General features: G+C 41.5%; 1 protein-coding gene across 2 annotated transcripts; it reads right to left on the minus strand.

Annotated features, from left to right (window-relative positions):
- Positions 1–915: 915 nt before the first annotated feature.
- On the minus strand, positions 916–22,648 carry LOC119653000 (serine protease SSP1-like). Of its 2 annotated transcripts, none has more exons than XM_038057426.1 (3): positions 22,356–22,648; positions 2,061–2,240; positions 916–2,001 (listed from the first exon to the last, which is right to left on the minus strand). In XM_038057426.1, exons 1-3 carry the CDS (start codon positions 22,572–22,574, stop codon positions 1,108–1,110), a joined length of 1,293 nt encoding a protein of 430 aa, XP_037913354.1. In that variant the 5' UTR covers positions 22,575–22,648; the 3' UTR covers positions 916–1,107. The 2 variants fall into 2 exon arrangements, with proteins under 2 accessions (XP_037913354.1, XP_037913353.1); XM_038057425.1 differs by having other exon boundaries at positions 916–2,004.
- Positions 22,649–24,338: the final 1,690 nt, after the last annotated feature.

Genomic DNA, 24,338 nt, shown 5'->3' on the forward strand with positions numbered 1-24,338 from the left:
TTGTGGCATCCATTTCCCTCTTAAAGGTGTCGCGGAGGGCTATGTTGTGGATGGCTTCAGTGTTCACTCTCACCTGATTGTCAGAGGGGATTGTAGGTGGTGTCGTTATTCGAGCTCGGAGCACCATGACAACGAGATAGTGGCCCGAGTCTACGTTCCATGAGAAAATGCGCAAAACGTTAATCCGTTGTCGTTGCCAGGATCGTCAATTAATAATTTATCGGCGTTTTTAGTAGTAGTAGTATGTTTGAAAATGATGAAATACGTGATACAATTTAATCAACAGTCTGTAACATTAGCAAACATTACGACTAACTGAATCATTTTTCGATAATATTTGTGTAGATGGTTAGACCGAAAGTTACTAATCAAGGAAACAAGCTTTTTGAACGTTCTTTATCTATTAAAGATTATTTTAGCGCATTAGGCAGAAGGTTCCTTTGTCAGGGCTACTTGATTCTAGTCAAAATAGGAAGTGTCGTCCTCATTACATTTTCCATCCCTCAATTATGTATACAGAAGTTTGTGAAATTGTTTTAGTGACGATTTTCACTGCTCAGTGTACCACTTCGTGTACATATGAATCTATATATCCTATCTGTACATGCTTGTTCATGCATAGTTATACTGCAAGGTAAAGGTGCGATTGCTTCAGTAGGAAACAGCCACGAGGAATCCAATTCACTCATGTGTTGTGTTTTAACAATGCGGTTTTCTTTAAAATTGGCGTCAGATAAAAAGGAAATAGGACTCCGGTCCGGCGAATTTGAAGTGACATCCTTGACAAACTGACCGTAAAAAGTATATTTCTGTCGAATAAGAGACGAACGCCCTACATAACAGTACAAACGAGGTTAGCAGATTTTTCCACTTTGATGAATCTTTAGGGAAATGTTACAATAAAGAGAAGCGTGGTTGATTGTTGAATTGATGTTAATGTATCTTAGATAAATACCATTCCAATACGATATTTCATTCATATGTCGAAATTTCAACTATCAGGAAATGTAAATTTAGGAAACAAAAGAAATAACTAAATAGAACAATTTATCAATTTAAAATAGGTACATATATTTGCGTCGAGCCTATGGGAAAGTACTTATCACATCAGTTCGAATTGGATTCAATCCAATCTAAATATTGAGCGCAGTCGGTAAAAACTGCATAATGCTTTGGATCACAAAGTTTCTTATCATCTCTAGCAACACTTTGTGAAACAATTCCTCTTAATCGATAAATATCCTTAATTTTAAAGAACATTCCGCCTCCACTATCGCCATTACATACGCTTGTGCCGTTCCTATATCCAGCACAAAAATTTTTGTCTGTTAGAACATCGCCGAAGTATGCCCTGTTACTTTCCAAACATGTCGAAAAGGACACTACTGGCAATATAGCTTGCGACAAGACATTAGAAAGAAGTTCCTCCTCATTGAACCCGAACCCAACAACATAACCTTCCTTATTAACGATTGCACTCAGATCGATCGAAGATTTGTCCCAGAGGCATGCCGGTTGGATGTATTCATTGAAAGCTACTTCTGTTCCAAGCTTTATTATTGCAATATCATTTTTAAGGTTTGAAGGACTATAATCCTCATGTCGAATGACTTTATATACTCGAAATTCTTGGATATTTGAATCCCCTATCAATTGGAATTGTCCTAGCCTAACTACAATGCGTTCTGCAACGATTTGATTTCGATCTTCGGTAACGCAATGTCCTGCCGTCAGAATGATTCTCGATGATATTAAGGTGCCTCCACATTTATACTGCCAACTGCCAAGGTCCACATGATAAATTGCGGCATGCCACGGCCAGTCGCCACGTTTTGAGGGGCTTCCATTGGTGATGAGTGCATTTCCCAAGATAATTCTTTTGCCACAGGAAAGAGTGGTGGGTCTTTGATTGCCCACGTTAACAGTGGGTCTTCGATTGCCCACGTTAACAGGGACACTGGCTGCAGGGGCGCTGACTGTTGGGCTTGGTCTGGTCTCGACCTGCTGATGTGCGAATAGTTCAAATTAAGTGGAAAAGGATGCATATCACACGAACTTACTGTGTTCTCATTTTTGCAAACTTCAACCCCGTTAACATACAATGCTGCTAAAGTTGGTAATTGGCCACCTGGACGACCTTGAACTCGAAATCTACTACGATACGATCCATCATTTTTCTTGGAAAAGGAAAGGTGGAAAGCGTCCTCGCCAGCAAGTAAACTTCCGTCTTTATCACTTTCCTAAAATACAAATAAAATGGAAATAAATAGAAATTTTGTAAAATTAACTAATGTAATGTTACGAATCATGCAGTTATAAAATGGACTCCCGACATAATTTCTGCCGATTTTGATTCTACAAGTTGTATTACTTGCCACGACGGAGATAGCGAGCCAACCCATCTCCCTTTGGGGTTGATATGTGGCTCCCCACGAGCCAAGCCTCTCGTGTAACAAAACGGGAGAGAGCTACAACCTTTACGGTTTGACAATACTATATTAATGAAAAAGCTCCGCCATGCTATTGACGTAGCATGCCCCATAGCATGGTCCCAAGCCTAAGTAAAAGAGGAGAGCTTGAGACACTTTGTACTATCCTCAGTAGAGTAGTTATTCCGTCATGCTAAATCCAGGCCGACCAAGAAAATGCATCAATGGAAAGACCGAGGAACTCTCCAAGAAATCCGATGGGCAGGTGCTAAAAGCTACGGTTTTGGTAGCCCACTACCTGAATACGGTGTTGGCATTGCCATCTCAGAGGGTGATGGCATTAAAGAAGTCGAACGATTTAATGACTGGTTGATGAAGCTCACCATTATAGTATCAACTGATTGCACTATTCACTTCTCCACCGCGTACGCACCTCAGACAGGGGGATCTGATGCCGAGAAAGATGCTTTCTGGAGACTTCTCGACGATAGAGCGCTCGCCAATTAGAAAATTTATAAGAATGCCAACCGAGAAGCAAAGAAAGCGATCGCTGTCACCCGAGCGGTCCATTACGAAGACCTTTCCGATAAACTGGACTCCCGGGATGGCGAGAGAGATCTGTATGGACTTGTCAAAAATCGACACGAATGCACACAGGAAATCAAAGACTTCTTCTTCGTCTAGTGGCGACGGATAGATGACGAGAATATTTCGAACAGATTTCAACTGAAGAATTTGTTCATTCTCCACTTCCACAATCATTGCTGACATTTGGAACAGTTCCAGCTGTCAGCGCAACTGGTGCCGAGAGGTGGCAGTGAGGAAGATGGCGCCCCAACTCTGTCGAAAGAGCTAAAACCAAGTGGCCGAGTAGAATCTCCATAGTGGTGGCACTGGGTGACACTGTATCACATTAGTTTGCCCGCCGTGATGCAGTAGGTGAATGCTCCAAAGGCTTAATTAGGGCGATTAGATCCGAGTCTGCACGGGGACTTAAGTGGCAGCAGGTTACGAAACTTTACCAGGGCTATACTGGTACCATGGGAACCGGGACTGCCCCTAAACTAACATACTTCGGCAGAATTCTTTTTGTATGTGCGATCAGTCCGGTTGTTGTGGTTGGCCTCTTCGTGAGAGTTTCATGGAGGTTGTGGTTGCTTTCAAGCGAACAGTGACCTTCGGGCCTCAGCATAGTGTTGCGTTTCAACTCGGGAGCCGTACTCTTTAGTTCGGTAGAGATTCAAGTAGGTCCTGCATCCACCAGTATGAATGCTGTGCACTCATGCAGCCAATATAGACTGGTACCGTTGTTGCTTGTCTCAACAGGGTTCTGATTGTGATTACAAAATCAATCCATGTCTTAAGAAGACCGTCCCTGAGACAGATACCAACGTTAAACCATAGAAACGTAACTGTTAGCGCAACTGAAGTCGAGGAAGCAATAAAACGAATGAAATCAGGGAAAGAAACAGTACTTGACGACATCGCATTTGAACTCTAGAAACCGAAAAGCTGGGACCCAACACTGTGGCTTAGTGAATTCGTCAATCGGGTCATTGGGGAAGGTAGAAAACCATCTGACTGGCAAGAAAGAAGAAAAAGAAAGGCAGTTCAGTAGAATGTTCAAATTACCATCCGAACCGTCTACTTTTCCATACTATGAAGATTTTTGAATGCATTCTTGACAACGGTATTCGCAAATTTGTTGAAATAACCATGAATTAAGCCGGGTTTGTCAAGAACTGCGGAACAACTGACGTAATCCACGCTGCGCGGGTTACTCGTGAAGAAACACTGTGAGAAGCATCACCCTCATTACATTGCATTTTTGAATCCAGAGAAAGCATTTGAGCGTGCTTAACACGAATTCATCTGATATGTGAGAAGAACTCGTGCGTTGGGTTTAATTGCTCTACCACGATCCGAAAAGTAAAGTTCGAAGTTTGGCCGGTGTATCAAAACCGCTTTATGTCGCTGTTGGTGTTCATCAAGGAAGCGCCCTCCTTGTTTTTGTTATGGACATTGTCACACGGGATATCCAACGTCCAGCGCCATATACACTGCTTTATGCAGAAGTGCCCTCTTACCATTCCTCTTTGCTTTTATTGTGGACACTGTCACATGGGATATCTAACGTCCATCGGTGCCTAATAACAACTTGTTCAAAAATGGTATGATCGCCTCATGCAACACGATCTCACTCAATTCGCGCTAAAGAGAATTCACTTGCCAAGATTGATCTGAAGTGTAAGTGACCTTTGTTTAGAATCTTTGAAAGTGATGAGTCGGCGAAGTTGGTCTCTCGTGGAAAACCACATCGCCCTTTTCCTTAACAACTAAGCTGCATTGAGAGCGCCAAGTAGTCCTTTGAACACCTCAAAATCGTTGAGACATGTAGAAAATGAACTACTTAGGGTACCTGGTCACTCTGGTGGAGAGAAAAACGAAATCTGAGATGCCTTAGCAAAAGAGGGGTCAATTTCAGTACCACTTTCTAAGGCTGCTTTCGAAAATTGGGAACAAGCTCGCCGTAATGGTAGGTGACAAAACATAGATGCTTTTAGGCACATTATATTTTTCCTGTCAGACGGGGGAGTCGAGTACAATGAGCGACTACTGTGTAAGTGCTCAGAGGCTATGCTTCTCCCCCACCTCAAACACCCTAACGTAAACACATTTAGACTAAGGAGTCGAAAAACGCCTCCCAGAATCCAGGATCTTCTGTGACATTTGACAGTTTCCAGTCGATGGCAACTGACTATGTTTGAATGAAGCCTCACTGATACCTGGTCACCTTAGTGAAAGAGTTTGACTTTACGGAGCTACGAGGGCTATGCCACGGCGGACTCCTATTCGCCCTACTAGTGGAAATCAAAAAAACGAGCAATTAACAGGAACAAATCAAAACAAAAAACCAAGTGGCGGAGGCACATAAGCGGGGTATGCCTCTCCGCAATACTGAAAATACACAACATGTGGAGTACTTCACTCGCCTTTTCCTTTTGTAATATTTATTATTTAATAATATTTCCTCTTTCCCTCTTCCATTCTAACACCTCTCTTTTCCCAATTGCTCCTCTCAATTCTCATCTCGACCTTAATTTATATCCAGTATTTAACATTCAAAATGATTCCCAAGGGTGCGAATTATATCCAAGTGAAACCGTGACGTATTTTTCCGAATATATAAAGGAGCGTTTTCCATCTGTTGCCACTCACGGTCACGCTGTTCCCAGGGCAGAGGTGAGGCAGCGTCTGACGAGTTGCCCCTGCCCTGGACGAAACCGTTTGTCGATATATTTTTTATCTGCTTCTTGCTTCGGGAGACCTACATAGTTGCCATTTCCTTAGTGCTTGTCTTTTATCTCGCAAAAGCTTTAAAATTGTGGACGAATAGACTTCTTTGAATTCGACTCTCTTCGATATATTTAGTATGGCAGTAAAATTTTGTTGAAACCCTCAAGTCCTTCATCGTTGTCAGATTTACCCCTTAAGCGAACGTCCAACGAAACACTATTTTTGATTAGCTTTTTGAATGTTGAATGTTTGAATGTTGTCCGTCAGTCCAGGTTGAGAGTTATTGTACTTAAGCTTATTTTGCACCGTGATAATTACGGGGAATGGTTCGACGATAGCTCTTAAATTTTCTGTGCCAGCATACATTGGTGTGGGATTCCTTTCGAGATGTCAAAGTCGAATGGGTCTGGAATTTTGTTGATATCAGTCGCCCAATAAGTAGGCTGACCTGCTAATATGTGGTCAAGTTTGCCGCCTAAGACTACCTCATAGGCTTCTTTATCTTTAAAAGAGATTAACATTGAACCCCTCTACAGCGACGAATTTGTTTCCTAAAGTCTTAAAAACCAAACAAACTACTCGCGAGTTATTTTATGTGGCAAGGGGCAATAAACGGATGATATGACAAGTTCTCCTGATCACATCTGCAGGCATAGCAAGCAAGTTTCTGATATAAGAAACCGATCAATGTCAACTTTTCAAGAAGAGGACAACTGTGTTGGCTTAGGCCGCCCATAGGGGTATTTCATCCAAAAAACCGGTCAAAAGTCCAAATTAAGAAAATATCGAATTCGCAGGAAATTTTTAATTATTTTTATAGATGAGTGGCAGTCACATAGAAATTTGTAATTTACTTTTTTACGCCTAAACTTTAGTCATCAAATAATAATCATTTCAAAGCTTTGTGAATCGTGGATGAAATACGAAAAATATTTAGGGTAGTTTCAATTTTGTTGAAAACTGGGTGCCAAAAAGTACCTATGGTATTTTTGTACATCGTTTTGTCAACTGTTAACTTTACTTTAATTAAGTTTTATTTTACAGTCGACAGTATAGCAATACTGTCTTTAACAGATACTTCTGGGGTGAATATATTGACTCGAGAAGCTATATTTTTTATGGCAAAAGACTCGGATGTGGAGGATTTGTCCAAAAAATTAGGTGCAGTGGAAAAAAAATCATGAAGAAAGCCACGTTCGATATGCAAAAAACAGACGAATTTTTGCACAAGTTTTCTTGCGTAAAATCTGAAATTAAGTCTAGACGGAAAATTGCGAGTAGAACGGAACAAGCGTTCTTAAGGGGGTCATCCCGTGTGTCGGGTTGGAGAAATCGATTTTTTTTGCATGAATTGTATCTATATATAGTAGAGAATATATTTGGCAAAGGGATTTCCCGATACTTACGGTGTTAAACAGGTAAGGAGTTTGCAGCCGCGGCTAGAGTACTCGATGAGAAAGAGAATCGAATCTTTTTTTATCTATTAGTTTTTTACTTGAGCCTTATAAATTCGAACACAGGTATAAATATAAAAAGATGGAAAACCAATCAATTATCTAAACTTATTTGCTGTTTGGAATAAAAAGGATAATCCAGTCTAGAGTGAGCACTGAAAGGCTTTCAAGCTATATTCAGTTATATTTTGTTGTAAGTATTGTGCTGTTTGTGTGTTCAGTGATTTTTTTAAATGGATCATACGAAGGGAGATCGCTTTAACATTCAATGTCATGCTCGCACTAAAAAACGAGTATTTCATGAGAACCGATACTTATCAGAGAAGAAAAAAGACTTCGCATCATCATCAGCAAAGAAGCTTTTAGCAAACATGAACATGGGTGTTCCAATTACGACAAGTTCTGTATATTGTATATACAGGCAAAAAAACGGCCTTCACACGGGATGACCCCCTTAAACAAAAGTCAAGAATGGCTGCAGGGAACATTTGAAATTCCCCTTAAGCTTATATATAATGTTGGACGCCTGAAAATGGATTTCGGAAATTTGACAGAACGCAGTAAGGGCGGGAAAACAGGCACTTAAGACAAAGTCACGATGCTTCTGAACTTTTGTATGCTGGTCAGATGAGACTTCGGGAAAGTGGCAATTTAGGTGGAGCTAACGTTGTAAAAATATTATTACGTCACCTAGTAGAGACTACAAATATTAACAGACATTATTAAGGCAAACCATTTTTGGGGTGTCAAAATATTATAACTACCACCGAACAAAGTCTTGTCTATTTTTGTTGAAGCTTCTTCAACAAGAAGGTAGTATGAAATTATACGAACTAGTGACAAACAATTATATCCTTGCTAATAGCATCATACAAAAAGCTAAGAAAGAATGTCACCCGGATAAAGAGGCATTCCGTGTGACTACAAAATTTCGCCTAGGTAGAACTGCAAGCTCTTCTGGATAAAACAGTTGAAAGTACTATACTTAGATGAAGTATTAGCTACTTTTACTCCAGATGAGTTGGCTACTCTTGAACTTATATCAAAGTGGGGATACGATGGATCACAACAGGTACAATATAAACAAAAATTTTCAAAGCAACAGTGAATCTTGGGCAAACATTTTTCAGTCTTCACTGGTGCCTTTGCGACTTACATGCACTACCAGTAAAAAAGGAATTTTTACAGAATCCGACGCCGTCTTTACCACATTATTGTAGACCAATGAGGATCAGATTTGTGCATGACGAATGAAGAAATAAATTATTTCAAAAATAAAATAAGCCAACTAGAACCGACAAAAGTGGATGGAACAAAAGGACATGTTTTTACGAAGCACCAATTGCTGATGACAACAGTAGATGGTAAAGTATGCAGTGCTGCATCAGATAATACATCCACCCAGAAGTGCTACATCTGCAACATTTCGCAAAAAACTTGAATAATTTAGCGTTATCTGAGATTAAATTAACTGAAGAAAATTTAGAGTTTTGTTTGTCGATTTTGCATGCACTCCTCAATCTTTTGTACAAAATTCCGGTAAAAAAGTGGAATAATAAACTAACACAAGCCAAGAAACGCCTAATAAATGATAAACAAGTCGGGAAACCGAAAGCTGGACGTTTCAGCTATGAAAGGTTTTGTCTTTTATAAAGACATTTAAGTGTGCATTTGGCTCATTAGTACGCAGCACGTAATATATGCATATATTCTGTTAGAATATCCACATTCAGTATTGAATTTGCAAAGAAGCGTCAACTTTCATCTATTACAGCTATGTTAGTAATAGTGCAATTTCCACCAAACTTAGTAGGAACATGCTCTATGCTATAGCCTACATTGTTCCAAAATTCATAGTGCTATTATAGAATGAACTTAAGGGGGTTTTGCAGCATATTATTATTATTATTCTGTTAAGGGAAAGTCGCACCGCGTCCTTGAAGAACTATTGTGCCCCTTTTACTGATTATAGTGTACCTGTTGATCATAGTATCTCAAGCAGGCCTGTAACCGTTAGGAACTTTAGTATGTTCCCCACTTCCAGAAGTTTCCGCTTTGCATCTGGTATTATGTGTTCTCCCAGATGTATCGACCTACTTTGCACAAGTGCCGGACACTGTCCCAGGACGTGCATAGAGGTTTCGTCCTCCTCCTCACAGAACCTGCAGGCAGTGTCCGTAGATATCCCTAGCTTCCCTAGGTGATAGTTCAGCCGACAATAACCAGTGAGAATTCCCACTATGATTCGGAGGTTCTTTTTGGTGAGGTTTAAGCAATCCTTTGTGCGCATGGGTTCGTATCCCCCAATAAACACCCTCTACTGCTCCATCCCTGGTAGGCCCGCCCAATATAGTTCCCTTAACCGTTTCTCTTCGTTTCTTAGATTCATTGCCATGAAACCGTTTCCGATTCCACAGAAGGGTTCTGGCCCGTGTAAAGGCATCCCTGCTCCCTTCTTGGCTAGTTCATCCGCTGCCTCATTGCCTTCCAACCCAGCATGGCCTGGAACCCAAAGTATCCAGGCTTTGTTGGACGAGCCGAGTGTATTCAGTCTCTCAAGGCATTCCCATACCAGTTTAGAGTTCACCTGGTTGGACCTAAGTGCCTTGATCGCTGCTTGGTTATCGGTGAGAATAGCTATGTTCTGCCCCCTGTAGTTCCTTTGCAAATTAAAGGAGGCACATTTGTCTATGGCGTAAATTTCCACCTGGAATATGCTAGTGTACCTGCCCATTGGCTCAAAGTACATTTTCCTTGGACCAATGACACCGGCACCCGCTCCCTCTGCTGTAAGGGATCCGTCAGTCTACCAAGTAATCAGTTGCTGGTTTAAGCCGTATGTCGCAGCCACGCTCTCCCAGTTTGTCTTGTTACTCCAACGTGTTTCAAACTTCTTATCGAAGTGAAACCTCGTTGTCATATTGTCCCTCGGTATCAGTAATTCGGGATACCGCCTAGAAAGGATATCAATCTTCCTTCGATTTAGGCAGCTCCCCGCCTCACTCATACTACCGGCCATCCTGAATATTGATCTCCTTGCCTGCATCTGTATGTGCAGATGGAGAGGGGTTAATCCCAGAAGGACCTCCAGGGATGCCGTTGGGCATGTCCTCATTGCCCCACTGATACACACGCAAGCCAGCCTTTGGAGCTTATGTAATTCCCTGGCTTGTGTGCTGAGTTCGGTTCTTTCTGCCTAGATTACCGCTCCATAGGTAATCATTGGCCTTACTATTGCAGTGTATATCCAAAGTAGTATCTTCGGGCTGCAACCCCCTTTTTTTCCTGCTATGGATCTGCAAGCCATCAGAGCCCTCGTGGCTTTTCGACAAGTGTTTCCGACATGTGTCTTCCAGAGTAATTTTTGGTCTAGCGTGATTCCCAAATTTTTGACCTCTGTTTCTCGTTTCACCTCCATATCATGTAATGTTATGGCTTTCAGGTGATCCAGCTTACGCCTCCTAGTGAATGGTACTATGGTAGTTTTGGTTGGGTTGATCCGCAGTCCCACCTTCCTGCACCAGGCACTAGTAACCCCTAATACAGTTTGGATTCTATCACATAGGGTATCTTCATATTTGCCCCTACGGATTAGAACAATGTCGTCCGCGTAGCCCTGGACTTGTTTTCCAGTATTAGTTAACACGTCCAGGAGTTCATCCACTACCATGCTCCACATCAGCGGCGATAGTACTCCACCCTGTGGACAGCCTTGAGTGGTGTTCATGATGATAATAGAATTTGTACCTGTTTGTACCTCTATTTGTCTGCTTTCTAGCATTTTGCCCATCCAGAGTGCCAGGGTGTTTCCCACTCCTTTGCGGCTCAGGGCATCCTGTATCTCTGTGTGCGATGTGTTGTCGAATGCTCCTTCGATATCCAAGAACGTGCACAGTGCAATTTCTTTTGTTTCTATGGCGTCCCGTAGTACCTCTGTCAGCTGATACAGAGCAGTTTCAGTTGATCTTCCTGCCCGGCAAGCGTGTTGACAGTGATATAGGGGATTAGAACGTTAGTTCTAATATAGTTGTCTATGACCTTTTCCACCGTTTTGAGTACGAACGATGTTAGGCAGATTGGTCTGAAAGATTTAGGGTGAAAAGGATCATTTTTACCCGCTTTCGGAATAAAGACCACTTTTGCCCGTCTCCATGCCCTTGGTATATAACCCAGTGCTATGCTCCCCCTTACCACCCTCAGAAGAGACTCTAAAATAATTCCTAGGACTCTCTGGATAAGTGCTGGGAAAATGCCATCTACTCCGGGAGATTTCATTGGTTGAAAAGTTCCCACTGCCCATCTTAGTCTAGCTTCTGAGCATACCTCTTTTGCTAGTTTCCAGCTCTCTTTCCTTCCCCTTTTATTCGTTGTTGGGGTGTCAGGTAGATTATTGTCGTCTGCCGCCGAGGGGTAGGACCCCGGGAAATGAGTTCTGAGAAGCAGGTGTACCCTGTCCTCCTCATTCTCGGTAAATGTCCCATCTTCCTTTTTCAAGCAGACAGAGGATATTCCCCCGTCTTTCGCTACAGCCTTGTACAGCCTGGTTGCTTCTGTGATCTGTTCAATCCCTTCACAGAATTCCCTAAAGCTGTTCCGTTTCGCTTCCCTGATCGCGTTGCTATACGCAGTCAGTGCATTTTTATACCTCCGCCAGTCCCCGGTGCGTTTTGCAGCATATTACAAACAATTATAGTAATGTACTCTTATTAACTTTATTTGAATAGAAATCGGTATGGAGGGTAGCCTAAGGGGGAGCCTAGGCGCCATATATTGGCAGCCTTGTTTTTTTTTCAGATTCTTCGGTTGGGTAGTTTCTGACAATGGGTCCGTTAAAGAAATGAGCACTTTCAACCCGCCACTCCCTATCATACCAATAAATGTCAAAACTAAGACCGGTTTTAAAAACGAATAGCCAAGACCTTTCATTTGATGCCCCATATGACTATATTTGATGAAAAAAAAAATTGCACCCTTCTTTTCCATGTTCCTCCTGAAATTCGACGTAGAATTATGTAACTCACTGTATGAGTGAGCGTTCAAAGTTCCCACCTTTCCAGAAAATTGGGTGTCAATCGCAACAACCGCCTCCGAGAAAAATACGTGTGACGGAAAGACAGACAGACAGTAAACCGATTTCAATAAGGTTTTGTTTTGTGGGCCGTTTGCATTCTAATGTGCAATTTTGGTAGTATTTATGTTTTATGTAAGAAAATTTGCCTCATAATTTTTTGATTTTTTATTATTTTTTTTTGTATTAAAAAACTCTCTCGACGACAAAGCTCACAAGCGACAAATTATGAAATAATCTGTAAGTTTTTTGTTAATTGTGGGATAATATAAGACTGCTGAGCAGCCGAGTGGTAATTAATGGTTAAGCGGAACTGCTAACCCAAGCTGCTCTGTTAAATTGGGGATTCATCAACGTACGTGAGATGACACATTACATATCTACTATTTTTTTTTTTGCATTTGCTTTACATTTTACGCATGCCTGAGGGCTTCCAGCAACCGCATAGAAAAAGGTGATTTTTTCATTAATCGAAGGTTGGGAACTCATCTTTCAGGCAGATTGTCATATACATTTATTAGTTTTGCGGGGATGTTTTAAATTTCAGGCAATATTACAGGTGACGAATGCAATAAGCCAACCATAATCGGGAAATTACAAAATAGTATAAACTGTAATAATTATAGTTAAACTTGTAAGAAACACAGAGATACACGGACAGATAAACACCATTTTCCCATCAACCGGGCAAAGTAAACGCCTTTATGCACATATTTTAACTCTAATTCATCAACTTGTCATCACGGCTTAGTGCAGATGTCTGCATGTCCACAGTAGCTTCCCATGATTCGTCCAATTACTCAAAGAATGTACCATCACTTAATGCACTTCATTGAACGTCATTATTAAATCGAATGCATATTATAATGTTCTAAAGATCAATGTCATTAAATAAAGTGACGTCGCCTTCTTTCACTAGTAAGACTTTAGTTGTATGCAAATAACAAACCAACATCAGAGAATTTTAGAAAAGTAACACAACAAGTGAGCTGAGCTTTACTAGTCATACCAAGCCGAAGCAACTGGTTTCGTTCAGAGAAATTAAATTGACACGAAACTCAATTTACTTCGAAATGAGCGAATCTGAAACTTGATATTATAGAAACATAGCATTTTGGGTTGGTCATGTTTTTCTTCAAAACTACATTATATGTATATATATTGTACAGATACTATGAACGCCGATTTATCGCTTCGTGAAAGTGCAATATATTCATTGAGTTGAAATTAAAAATGACTCAATCAAGACTTTTAAACAGAAGTTGAGGGTGGGGTAGAAAAACTATCTATGTAAGTGAAGACTCGTTTCGTTTTTTCAAGTTTCTTGCTAGAAACTATCAAAACAAGCAAAGAGAGATTAGTGCGACTGTGGAGAGTCTACCTCTTCCTCCTGTTTCTGTATTCAGTAGAAGGAAATTGGAATCAACGTGTCGGATTATTACTAACCGTAAACCTGGTAGCCTGGAAACTGATTTCTGACAGGATTTTGACTGTGATCCCGGTCCAGGTAAAGAACTATCACAATTGTGCAATGGTATGTGCCAAGGGAGATTGTCGATATAAAAGAGTGGGGTGTTTTTTATGAGCAACTAGATCCAGTTCAGAAGAGGTTTCCTAAGTGGCATTATGACCGTTGGGTGACATGCATGCTAACAACTATCGAAAGTTTTCCCGAAATTGACGAAGAGCGGGTAAAGCGAAGATCTAAATTTCGCACACTGCTCTAAGAGGATCCTTAGAGTGTTGATGTAATCAATGTAGAAGGATCCACAGCTCTTGATCCGTTCCCTCCCTCCAATTATCACACTCAAAATGGGTGCCCTTCTATGCAATTTTAACGACTATCCCCTTTCCTATTCCTCTATCCCTTCCGAGTGTATTCGCGACTGAAGTGATTTCTTTTCTGCTGCTGTCCGTATCTGCATCTTACAATGACTATGCATTTCATCTACAAGAGGAGGATACGGTTATACGGTTAAGAAACGTGAAGTGTTCTCTCCCCCCTCCTCAGTTCCCCGCCATCGTGTATGAGAAGTCGACCGTTCACGTCCTTCATAGGATCATCGAAAGATTTGTAACCACATGCAAGTTCTTTCGTAATGCGGTATATACGTCTGATATCACCTCCTTCTGCGGCATCATTCACTTCCCTGACCCACGCAATAGCAAATTCTCTTGTCAAGGCACACATCCCGAAATTTCGGTCGATATCGGGGTTCGAACGTGTCATGCCCGCCATCACACGCCCTTTCGGTTTATCAATCGGCTTCCACGATTCCGCAGTCGGCCAGACTTTATGGCGCCTATAGGGTCGTGGCCGACGACCTGCGTAGCATCTGAGAAAAGAGGAGTTTTTATGGCAGCCCAATGCTTACCGATATTCTCCGTTGAGTTACTCAGTATGTCTGCCATCCAATCAGTGAGATAGTTCTCCCATCACAAGTCCGAGCATTTTATGTTGTCAGATCCCTCCTTTCCTCCCCTTAACTGTGAATCATTACCCCTAGAAAGCATCCTTCCTCGCTACTGTTGTTGAGAAGCATTCACACATTCTAACTGTCTTCGAGGTGAAGAGTCCCTATTCGCGTTGTTAATGTTTCGGTACCAATGAAGTTTCTGCAGGTTGCTAGCCCACAGATTTGCATCTTTGTTGGTCGCGTCTTGCAGCAAGCGGAGACGACTTTGAGTGTACTCTTAAGCCTCAACTCACAACTATAGCCCAAATTAAAACAGCTTTTTCATTGCTTGCCGCACAGGGAAAAGCTGGTTTGTTGCTGATTTGTCTGGAGTAAAGCCTTGTTCTGAGCATATGGGGCTACCCTGCCTATTAAGATAGTGGAGAATATCTTACAGTTGGTACCAAGCAACGTAATAACTCTATAATTGCTGCAAGTGACATCGGATAGATAATCTTCATTGCCAGTCGTCAGACTTTGCTGTCCCAAACATTAATCATCAGTTGATGAACCGCTTGATCTAGTTGATCCCCTGCGTAATTAATTAGCTCAGTTTTAATTCCATCTTCTCCTGTTGATGATTATGATTTGGAAGCCGCTGAATCGCACGAACCGTTTCTTTGTCTTGGCAGGTTCTCATAGTCTTCCTTTTTCTGTTTATGAAATCGTTTCTCCATTTGACGAGGTTCGTGATAGGTCGTTGCGTGTGACACCACTATTCAGGACCGCAGCATTGCCGAATGCTATTGGTTATCAAATGAAACATATTGGTTATTGCTTTACGCGAAACGAAGAAGCGAGATAGGACTTATGATTAAAAGGTAAGTCTAAAAAATTCAATTGTGCCCCCATGCGGACTTTGTATATACGTAACATACTGATACCTGCGAAAATCACCGTTAACAGAGAACTCCAAATATCCCGACCTATCTCAAACATTTTTCGGAGAATTCGTTTCTTGAAAGTGCCTAAGAATTCGTAATTTTTCTTGCTAAAAGCCTGAACTCTGCCCCTAGAGACCCGTAAGACCTTTTGAGTGAGGGTTTCCACATTCTAAACTAACTCCAAATATCGTGTCAATAGTTATTTTTCAGGAAAGCAACTTCGAACGTAGTGAAAGTGGTGTACAAAAAGGACGGAATTCTGCGAAAAATAAAGGTGTCTCAAAATCCTACTAACCTGTCCTAACCAGCAAAAGCAAGCAGGGAAAATAAACTCATGGTATACAGCAAAAATGATATAAATACTGCTGTAAGTTTACACAGTGCGCATTCTGTCTCGGAAAAGGAGAAGTCTATCGCACGCGAAGTTAAACGTCAAAGACTAAGATCCGTAAATTTGGAGCCGTCTCATGAATTTCATATAACATGGGCTAGGCTACCCTTAGTAAGAAACTCCAAAAATAACAGAATTATGGAGAGATCCATCTACTCCGTAGCAGCTGCCTGAGGTCCGGACCTACGCGCCCCTAAAATAACTGTTGCAATTCTCTTTCTAGAATAGTTATTGCCTCTATAGAGTTTCCGGACTGGAATATAGTTACCTACCCGGATCAGACGACCCAACCAATGCAAGTTTTTCAACTGGATTTTATCTATGACCTCTTTCATAATATAGTTTACGAAATCGCTAGCCTTCTATAGAGTTCGCAGTTTTTCTTGCTAGGAAGCTAAGTCCCCGAAGAATCCATAAGGACTGGTGAGACATTTCGAGCAAGACAGTTTTTGTAAGCTGAAATTGCCTCTGTTGACTTCTTATGAATCACTTCAGTGGTTACTATCTCCTAATTGTCATAGGAGATTCGAGATGGTGCCGTTATTCGCACTCGGAGCACCGTGCCAACAGGGTAATGCTCCGAGTCTGTATGGATCTCTTATATGCTTCATCATTTATCAGAGCTGAGAGCTAACAGTTTTCTATTGGTTAACTTGGTCGAAAGTGGTCCCGTCTAGAGAGACTCGCGTTTGTTTGTAGACCTCTTTTAAACCAGGCACTTCTAACAATTAATTAGTCGGGACACTGACATTTGGACATTGGTAATTTTATGAAAGATATGGGAGCCAAGGTGTCACCTGAATAGGAGTTGTGTCTGACTTTGATATCATATCGCGGGCAGGCTTCGAGGTTTTATTTCACTGTTTCGTAGATGGCATCCTCATTCAAATATCCTTTGTGGGGACATGATTGGTAATGAGGCTATTCAAATAGAATATGGTCACTACTAATACAATCGTTTGCCCTTTTTCGTTGCCGGATCTGTCATTGTGTAGTCATTCCGGTCCAAGGATCCTTCCTTGGCTAACCTGTAACCCAGAGGACTAGGCAGAGCTTGCTTCCAAGTCTAGGAGCCTCGCCCTTAACCTTCTCCATCTACGGCTTTTCGTTGAGAAATTAATCTCAGCGATCACCATGTCAAGGTGGTGGTGTTAATTCAGCAGGCGTTCCCCAGATTTTTTGCTCGATCGTGGGTACCAATCGACGTTTTCGCCCTGGGACTTATACCTACCCATTGATTCAATTGGTGCAAAACTGTCAATTATAGCGAACCGCCCCCTTAAATCGAAGAAGTTACGATCTTGGCATATTGTTGGTTTTTATATAGGAAGAAAGGGCAAATGAAATATCACAAGCGTTGCGATTCTTTTACTTTATTTATTTCATATGGAATTAATGGACACCAATCTAAAACCGGAATGTTCCTCATTAATACAGGTCTAGGCCTAGTAACCTAGTTGGTAACTTTTGATGCTCACCGTCTGTTACCTTGAACTATTATTTCGTCTTGCACTGAACTGGATTTAAAAAATACGTTCAGAATACTGTCTCCTTATCCTAAAACATTTCTGAGCCAGTAACCTGGAAATTTCGAATCTATCTTGCTAGCGAAACTAACAAACCCCTAGTTTTGGTGGAAAGTTCGGCTTTTGAAAAAGGACTTTCATTAACTTCTACAATCGGTGGATACTTACTTTGTATAAATAGAACAAGAATGATATATATAATGATATTGCCTGGACATTCTGAGCCTAAATGGAGTGAAAGCGTCATTGTTAGAGGAGTATTCCCCTTGCAATACTTGTTTTTATATTCGGACAGGCCAAGTAGTGGTAGGGAAATCGATATTTAACTGGACTACCTTTCTTTTTCCATATTGGAAGGTAGAATACCACTCGCAAGAGAGTACCCAGTGGTATTTTACCTTCTTCAATAAGCCGATTGAAATTTCACTGAGTCACAGCGTTGGGTCGCATCTCTTCGCTTTCTAGAGCTCAGATGCGATGTCGTTAAGTTCTGTTGCTTTCTAAGCTTTTATTTGTTTTATTGATTCCTCGACTTCGGTTGTGCTGACAAGTGGAACTACTCCAAATATCGGCAATGCTTGTGGAAGTGGAGGATGAATAAATCCTTCAGTTCAATTCTGTTGGAAGTATTCTCGCCATCTATTGTTGGTTGATCGGTAAGAAAAGTAGTAAGTTCTCGTCATTAACATAACAGAAGTGTTCGATATCTTGTCTGCGTTGGTGTCGGCATTTGACAAGTCGATATAGATCTCCTCCGCTATCTCGAGTGTCCAGTTTATTGTACAGGTCTTTATCACCTAAGCTAGGAATCGCTTTCTTTCCTTCCCGGTTGCGTACGCGGTGAAGAAGTGAATAGACCGATCCGCTGATATAATGCTGACCTTCATCGGAAAGTCATTAAATCGATCGACTTCTTTAATGGAACCCCGAAATCCACTGGAGAATTTATTCTTCCTCCACTTCCACAATCATTGCCGATATTTGGAGTAGTTCCACCTGTCAGCGCAACTGAAGTCGAGGAAGCAATAAAACTGTCATCGGGGAAAGCAATAGCATCTGTCGATATCGCATCTGAACTCTGGAAAGCAAAGAGCTGCGACCCAACATTGTGGCTCAGTGAATCAAGTTATCAGGAAGGTATATGACTGGTAAGGAAGTTCCACAGTTCAAATATGGAGAAAGAAAGGTAGTCCAGCAGTGTTCGAATCACTCTCTGATCCGGTTACTTTCCAACACCATGAAGATTTCTGAATGCACTCTTGACAACTGTATTCGCAAAATCATTCAAATAACCATCAATCAAGTCGGATTTGTCAAGAACTGCGGAACTTCTGACGCAATACACTCTGCGCGGTTACCCATGGAGAAAAACCATGAGAAGCATCACCCTCTTTACATTGCATTTCTGGATCTGGAGAAAGCGTTTCACCGTGTGCCAACTCATTTGTATGGCCTACGACAATACTTAGTGCCAGAAGAACTTGTGCGTTGGTCAATTGGTCTACCACGACCCTAAAAGCAAAGTTTGAAGTGTGGCGGTCGTATTAACACCGCTTTGTTTCTCTGTCGATGTTGATCAAGGAAGCGCCCTCTTACCACTCCTTTTTCTTCTTGTTATGGACACTGTCACCCGGGGCATCCAACGCCTACAGCACTATGCACTGCTTTACGCAGATGATGTTTTCCTGGTGTCTATTAGCAAAAATAATCTCGAGCAAATTGACCAAAAATGGTATGACCGCCTCATGCAACACGATCTCAGATTCAATCTGTTGTGAGTTTTTGATGACCGATTGCCATAAAACAGTCACAATCACTGACAGTGGCAGAACTGAGCGATTTGAATACCACGGGTCAACGCTAACAGCCAATGGAGAACTGCGTTATGAAATTGCACTGGATGGGGATTTCAAAGCCTCGGGATTGCATCCATATCAAGCATTTGATATAACCAAATGGCCAGGCTGAACGCGACGAGCCGACCCCTCTTGTGAACGGGATAAAAACTAAAGAAAAAGAAGATACCATCATTCTCTTCAGCTACAAGAACCGATTTACTGTCCTTAGAACTCAGCAACAGCATGTGAATCGAATCTAATAATGGGCCAGCAAATGGACAATTAAAATAAATGAGGAGAGAGTGTAACACCATCGTCATCGACAACTAGAAGGTCCCAGTCGTTAAAGTTGTCTAATACCTTGGTATGCAGCTAAACAAGACTAAACTGGAAACTCCGTATACAGAAAAAGAAAAGTCAGCATTGGCTCTTGCATAGAAATTCGCAGCTTAATATGAAAAATCTTGCTATATAAAGAATTAAATCCGGCTAGATTGTGATTTTCTTACAATGCAAGGTAGCGAAATTGCTTTGAACGGCTCGTGGCGGCACCGTGGTGGCCGATGGCAGGTAAGTGGCAGAATCTGTCGACAACTCCCTGCAATATCGAACACGTATGCAGAATGGTGTACTTTTGCATGGTTTGAACCAGACTGTGTGAGAGGCCGAGGATATCAAGGGAAGCCATGAGGAATTTAGGTACAATACCTGTAGCTGACAATATTATGGGAACTACAACCACTCGCTCGAGACGCCAAATTCTTTGATTTCCGGAGCCAGAGGCTCATAGTTCATCTTCTTCTCCACATATTTCCTTTCAATGCCGCGATCAGTTAGAAGTTGCCGGTCCCAATACATGAAGTAAGCAGCATTATCAAGTACTGCTTGCGGCTCATATCGGTAAACCGGATATGTTCCCGTGATCAGCCCATGCTTGTATGCCAGGTTTTGACGGATAACCTTACATACAAAATTATGTCTGTTCGTATATTGCGCCGGCGCAATTACAGTGCAGCAGAAATAAGATGGTCCAACATCTCTAATGCCGAACCACACATTCTGCACTAGTCGTCCTCCACCTGTTCTTTCATTATATTGGGGTGGTGACCACGTCGTCCTGAATAGCACACATAAATCCCTCCGTCTCAACAAAGGGCTCCCCAACGCACAGCCATTTGCTTGACCAATGCAAATTGACAAATGATTGCCAAGAACAACTCACGTGTTTACCGTGCATTGCCCTCGACTTCATTCATCGATCAGATTCTTTGTCCAACTGCACCCCACTTAGAGGATTGAAAGTTCCATCCTTGAAGTTAAGTGGAGTCAGCCTACAGTCTACCTTGCAAACAACCGCATACAAGGGACTCGCCTACTCTTGAGAGAAGAATAAGCGCATAGCGAGTCGCCCACTACGCCATTACCTCCAATGTCACGAGGTAGGTTCATCTTCATCATGGGAGAGTTTTGATCATGCATTCGGAATTTGGACATAGTAGTCCGCATCCGCGGCAATATTCCGAATGTGCCAGTGACGGGATAGCGAATGCATTCAATGCGCTTATTTTATTCTTCCTCAAGAGATGCGACTTTAATACCAGCTTTATGCGTCGCGGGAATTCAGACCTCAGAGAATCCTTCAGATCACCAGTTACTAGGTATTTGTAGAAGTCTGTCTCTGCCATTGCTTGGTTGTGGAGGTCACCAATGCTATGTCCGACATGCGGCCCGTGATGGATTCTTTTTTATATTGTTTCTCAATTGAAATAATTTTCAAGAAACTCTATGTGGAAATGAGACTAAATTTAAATTTTTTTTTTTAATTTGAATTTCCGTTTAATTTGTTACTTGAATTAATTGTTTTGAGTTTTTGCAATATTTACTCCCAAACAAATGTTTTTTATTGCAATTAATTTAAGGATGTTGCGGCGCGAGTGGATTAATTGTTATTTGGGAATCATTTTATCAAATGCTTTGACAATGATTGGAGATTATTTTCAGATTTCTTTTGCTATCAATGATAAACCACTTCCATTTCCTAGTAGGAATCAGCTATGCGATGTCACTTGCTCCCCACCAGGTGGTCGTACATCAATGCACTGTACTATATACACGGTACTAACACCAGAGCTTATGCGAGGAATTTTTCTCGTGCAATTACAGTTAACTGGCGAAGATACGCAAAAGATTTTTCTTCACCATAAAATTTCGAAAAATATGCTGAGAGTTGAATTTTATATATTTTGCCTCCACTGTTTGGGGTCAAGTGCTAAGAAAATATTAGATTCCGTATCCAGTATCCTAACTTTACCAGTAGATAACCGAAAAATTAAAGATAAAAGGAACATACATAGTTCGTAATCCTTTTGCAGTATCTGAAAGGCACATCACTAAAAACTGTTATTAAAAATAGAGACGTAAGTGTATATAAATCCAGTATTTTTAGGAGGTCTTTGGCACTTTTTTACTTGATAACTAGGTATCATCATTCTATGGGGTTTCTCCAAGTTCAGCTTATAAGAGGACCGTTTCTAGATCAGCATGTGTTTTTCCGATGACTAGATCATAGATAATCCAATTATATATTTATATATACATCTATGGTGTATCATTGGCATGAATTAGATTGCTACAAAGCTGACTGGAGCTTACGTTTTTCAACATTTACTACTACGCATTTCATTATTCATAATAATCACTGGTACAAGCGAAGACTTTACAGAACTACCCGTTTTTATTCCAACCAAGATCAAATGCTGTAGTTATGATAGATTCCTGACATACAGAAAACTTGGTAAACTTAAGCTTTGGACCTGATGCTTATTTTCACCTACGAGTATTTGGCAGACGAACAAGGTAAACAGCTCCTTATTTGCTGAAGTTTTGCCTTTAGACCCTGGTTGCAATGTATCATATTTTGATGTATATATATATATATATTTACTCAATAATTTAAACAATAGTTGGAAATTAATTGTTACTGTCTTCACCATTCATTATCCATTCACATACCAACGACACTCTGGCCGGAGCTGAAAAGCGCAAAGTAATACGCGCTTTCGAAGGATCACGTATTTTGTCCGCTCGGAATATGCCACGCCAATAGTTTTCTCTGTACGATAACTCATAGATGAAAATCAAATCGTGACAAATTTTCCCCAATTGGAGTTCATTTGCCGCTTGAGTCCCCACGACGCACAATACGCACACGATAACTAACCCCGAAAGCATGATTGTGTCTTCTTGGGACTCACTCCATCAAGAGCTCACTGCAACTTCCAACCGTTTTATCACAATCCGAGTAGTATACTGCAAATTGAAAAAATATGTACATACGTAGTAAAGTCGGATTGAAAGCTTTAAAACTTGTTTAAGACGTATTTAATTAGAAAAAGACCATTCATGAAAAGAACTGGTTCGCCGATCGGCAAACGTTCATGTTCGTTAAGATTATTTATAGTAACTTTTTCTCCCGATTTGCATCTTCAAATTCATTGCCTTGAAAGCACGAGCGATTGGTAACCTTAAGGGGTAATACTATCTTTTGTTCCAAAAATCAAGGGTCATTTCCTATGATCTATGGAAGAAAAACGAATTAATATTTTTAAGTTTCATTTTAAGGTTTTGTGTGAAACAAAACCATTAAACCATTGTTTAAGGTGTTTTCCTCCAAACTACAAAGCTAGCCTTGTACTGATGAGGGGGGTAAGTTGCCCCCAAATATATATCAACATTGAAAACTAAAAATTTGTTGGTTGGAGGAAGCTTAGTTAGTTAGTTTAGTTTACTTGGAGGAGCTGAAACTCCGAGCACTCAGGCCATTGTTAGGCTCATTGTACTATCCTCGTAAATCGCGTATTCAGTGGCTTCCCGTCTAAGGCCTTCGCAGGCTTCAGGATCTGAGCACATTCTCCAAAGGCAGAGAGGGTGCAGATTCTTCATTGAAGAAAACCTTGACAAGGTGTCTTCGTCTGAGATCTGAGGAGGCCGGGCAGCTGCATAAAAAGTGCAGAGAGGTCTCCTCCTCCTCCACACATTGGCTGCATATAGCCAAAACCACCACCCCAATCTTTTTCATATGGTGATTTAAGGAGCAGTGTCCCGTTAAAAGCGCTACTAGGGTTTTCATGTCCCACTTCTTAACAAAAATGCCGCTCTAGTGGCAGTAGGCTCTTTCACAAGGATTTTCGCCTACCGGCAAGAGTCCAAATTTCTTCACTCGGCTGTGAATCCTTGCAATTTCACCCTTCAGAGTAGACTTGACAGTGGATTCGGGCCGCACCATTGTGGATCCAGTCCTTGGGCGAGCCAGTCTGTCAGCCTCCGCGATGTTAGAGTGCCCCGGCAACCACATCAGGAATGTTTCGTTCAGTCGGCCAAGTTTCAGCTGCACCTGATGACAACTCTACACCAGCTGACTTGATATGTCGTTGCTGTTTAGTGCTGACAATACCGCCCGACTGTCGGTACAGATTCGAATGGTGCGACCCCTCCGTTTTTTTTCGCAGACATTCTTCTGAAATGGCATATATCTCCGCCTGAAAAGTGATCGTAATTTTTCCGACGGGTGGGGCCGGTTCTATAATCGGATTCCCCGAGAACATCCCTGCGCCCGATCCGCCCTCCATGACTGACCTGTCGATAAAGATTATTAAGTCTATAATTTGTCGGGGAATGATTAACACCTCCACATCACGCCATTTAATTGGAATATAAGTATGTGCTAGGCATCCATTCCCTCCATTGCGCAGAAATGATGCCATCCGGACCCGCAGACTTGTATCCATGGAACGAATTCAATGCCCATTTTATTCGCTCCATTAAAACTACTTTCCTTCCAGATTCCAGTCTGTCGGTTCAGGGCTGTATCCATCGCTGGCCCGGAGATTAGATTTTGGATGCTGCCTGGGAAGTGCACTTCAAGCAAATAGTTTGCTATTTCTTCATCGCTTTCTGTGTACCTCCCGTTCTGTAAACGTAAATAATCCAGTTTCT

Source organism: Hermetia illucens, chromosome 3 (assembly GCF_905115235.1).
Source record: "Hermetia illucens chromosome 3, iHerIll2.2.curated.20191125, whole genome shotgun sequence".
Classification (NCBI taxonomy): domain Eukaryota; kingdom Metazoa; phylum Arthropoda; class Insecta; order Diptera; family Stratiomyidae; genus Hermetia; species Hermetia illucens.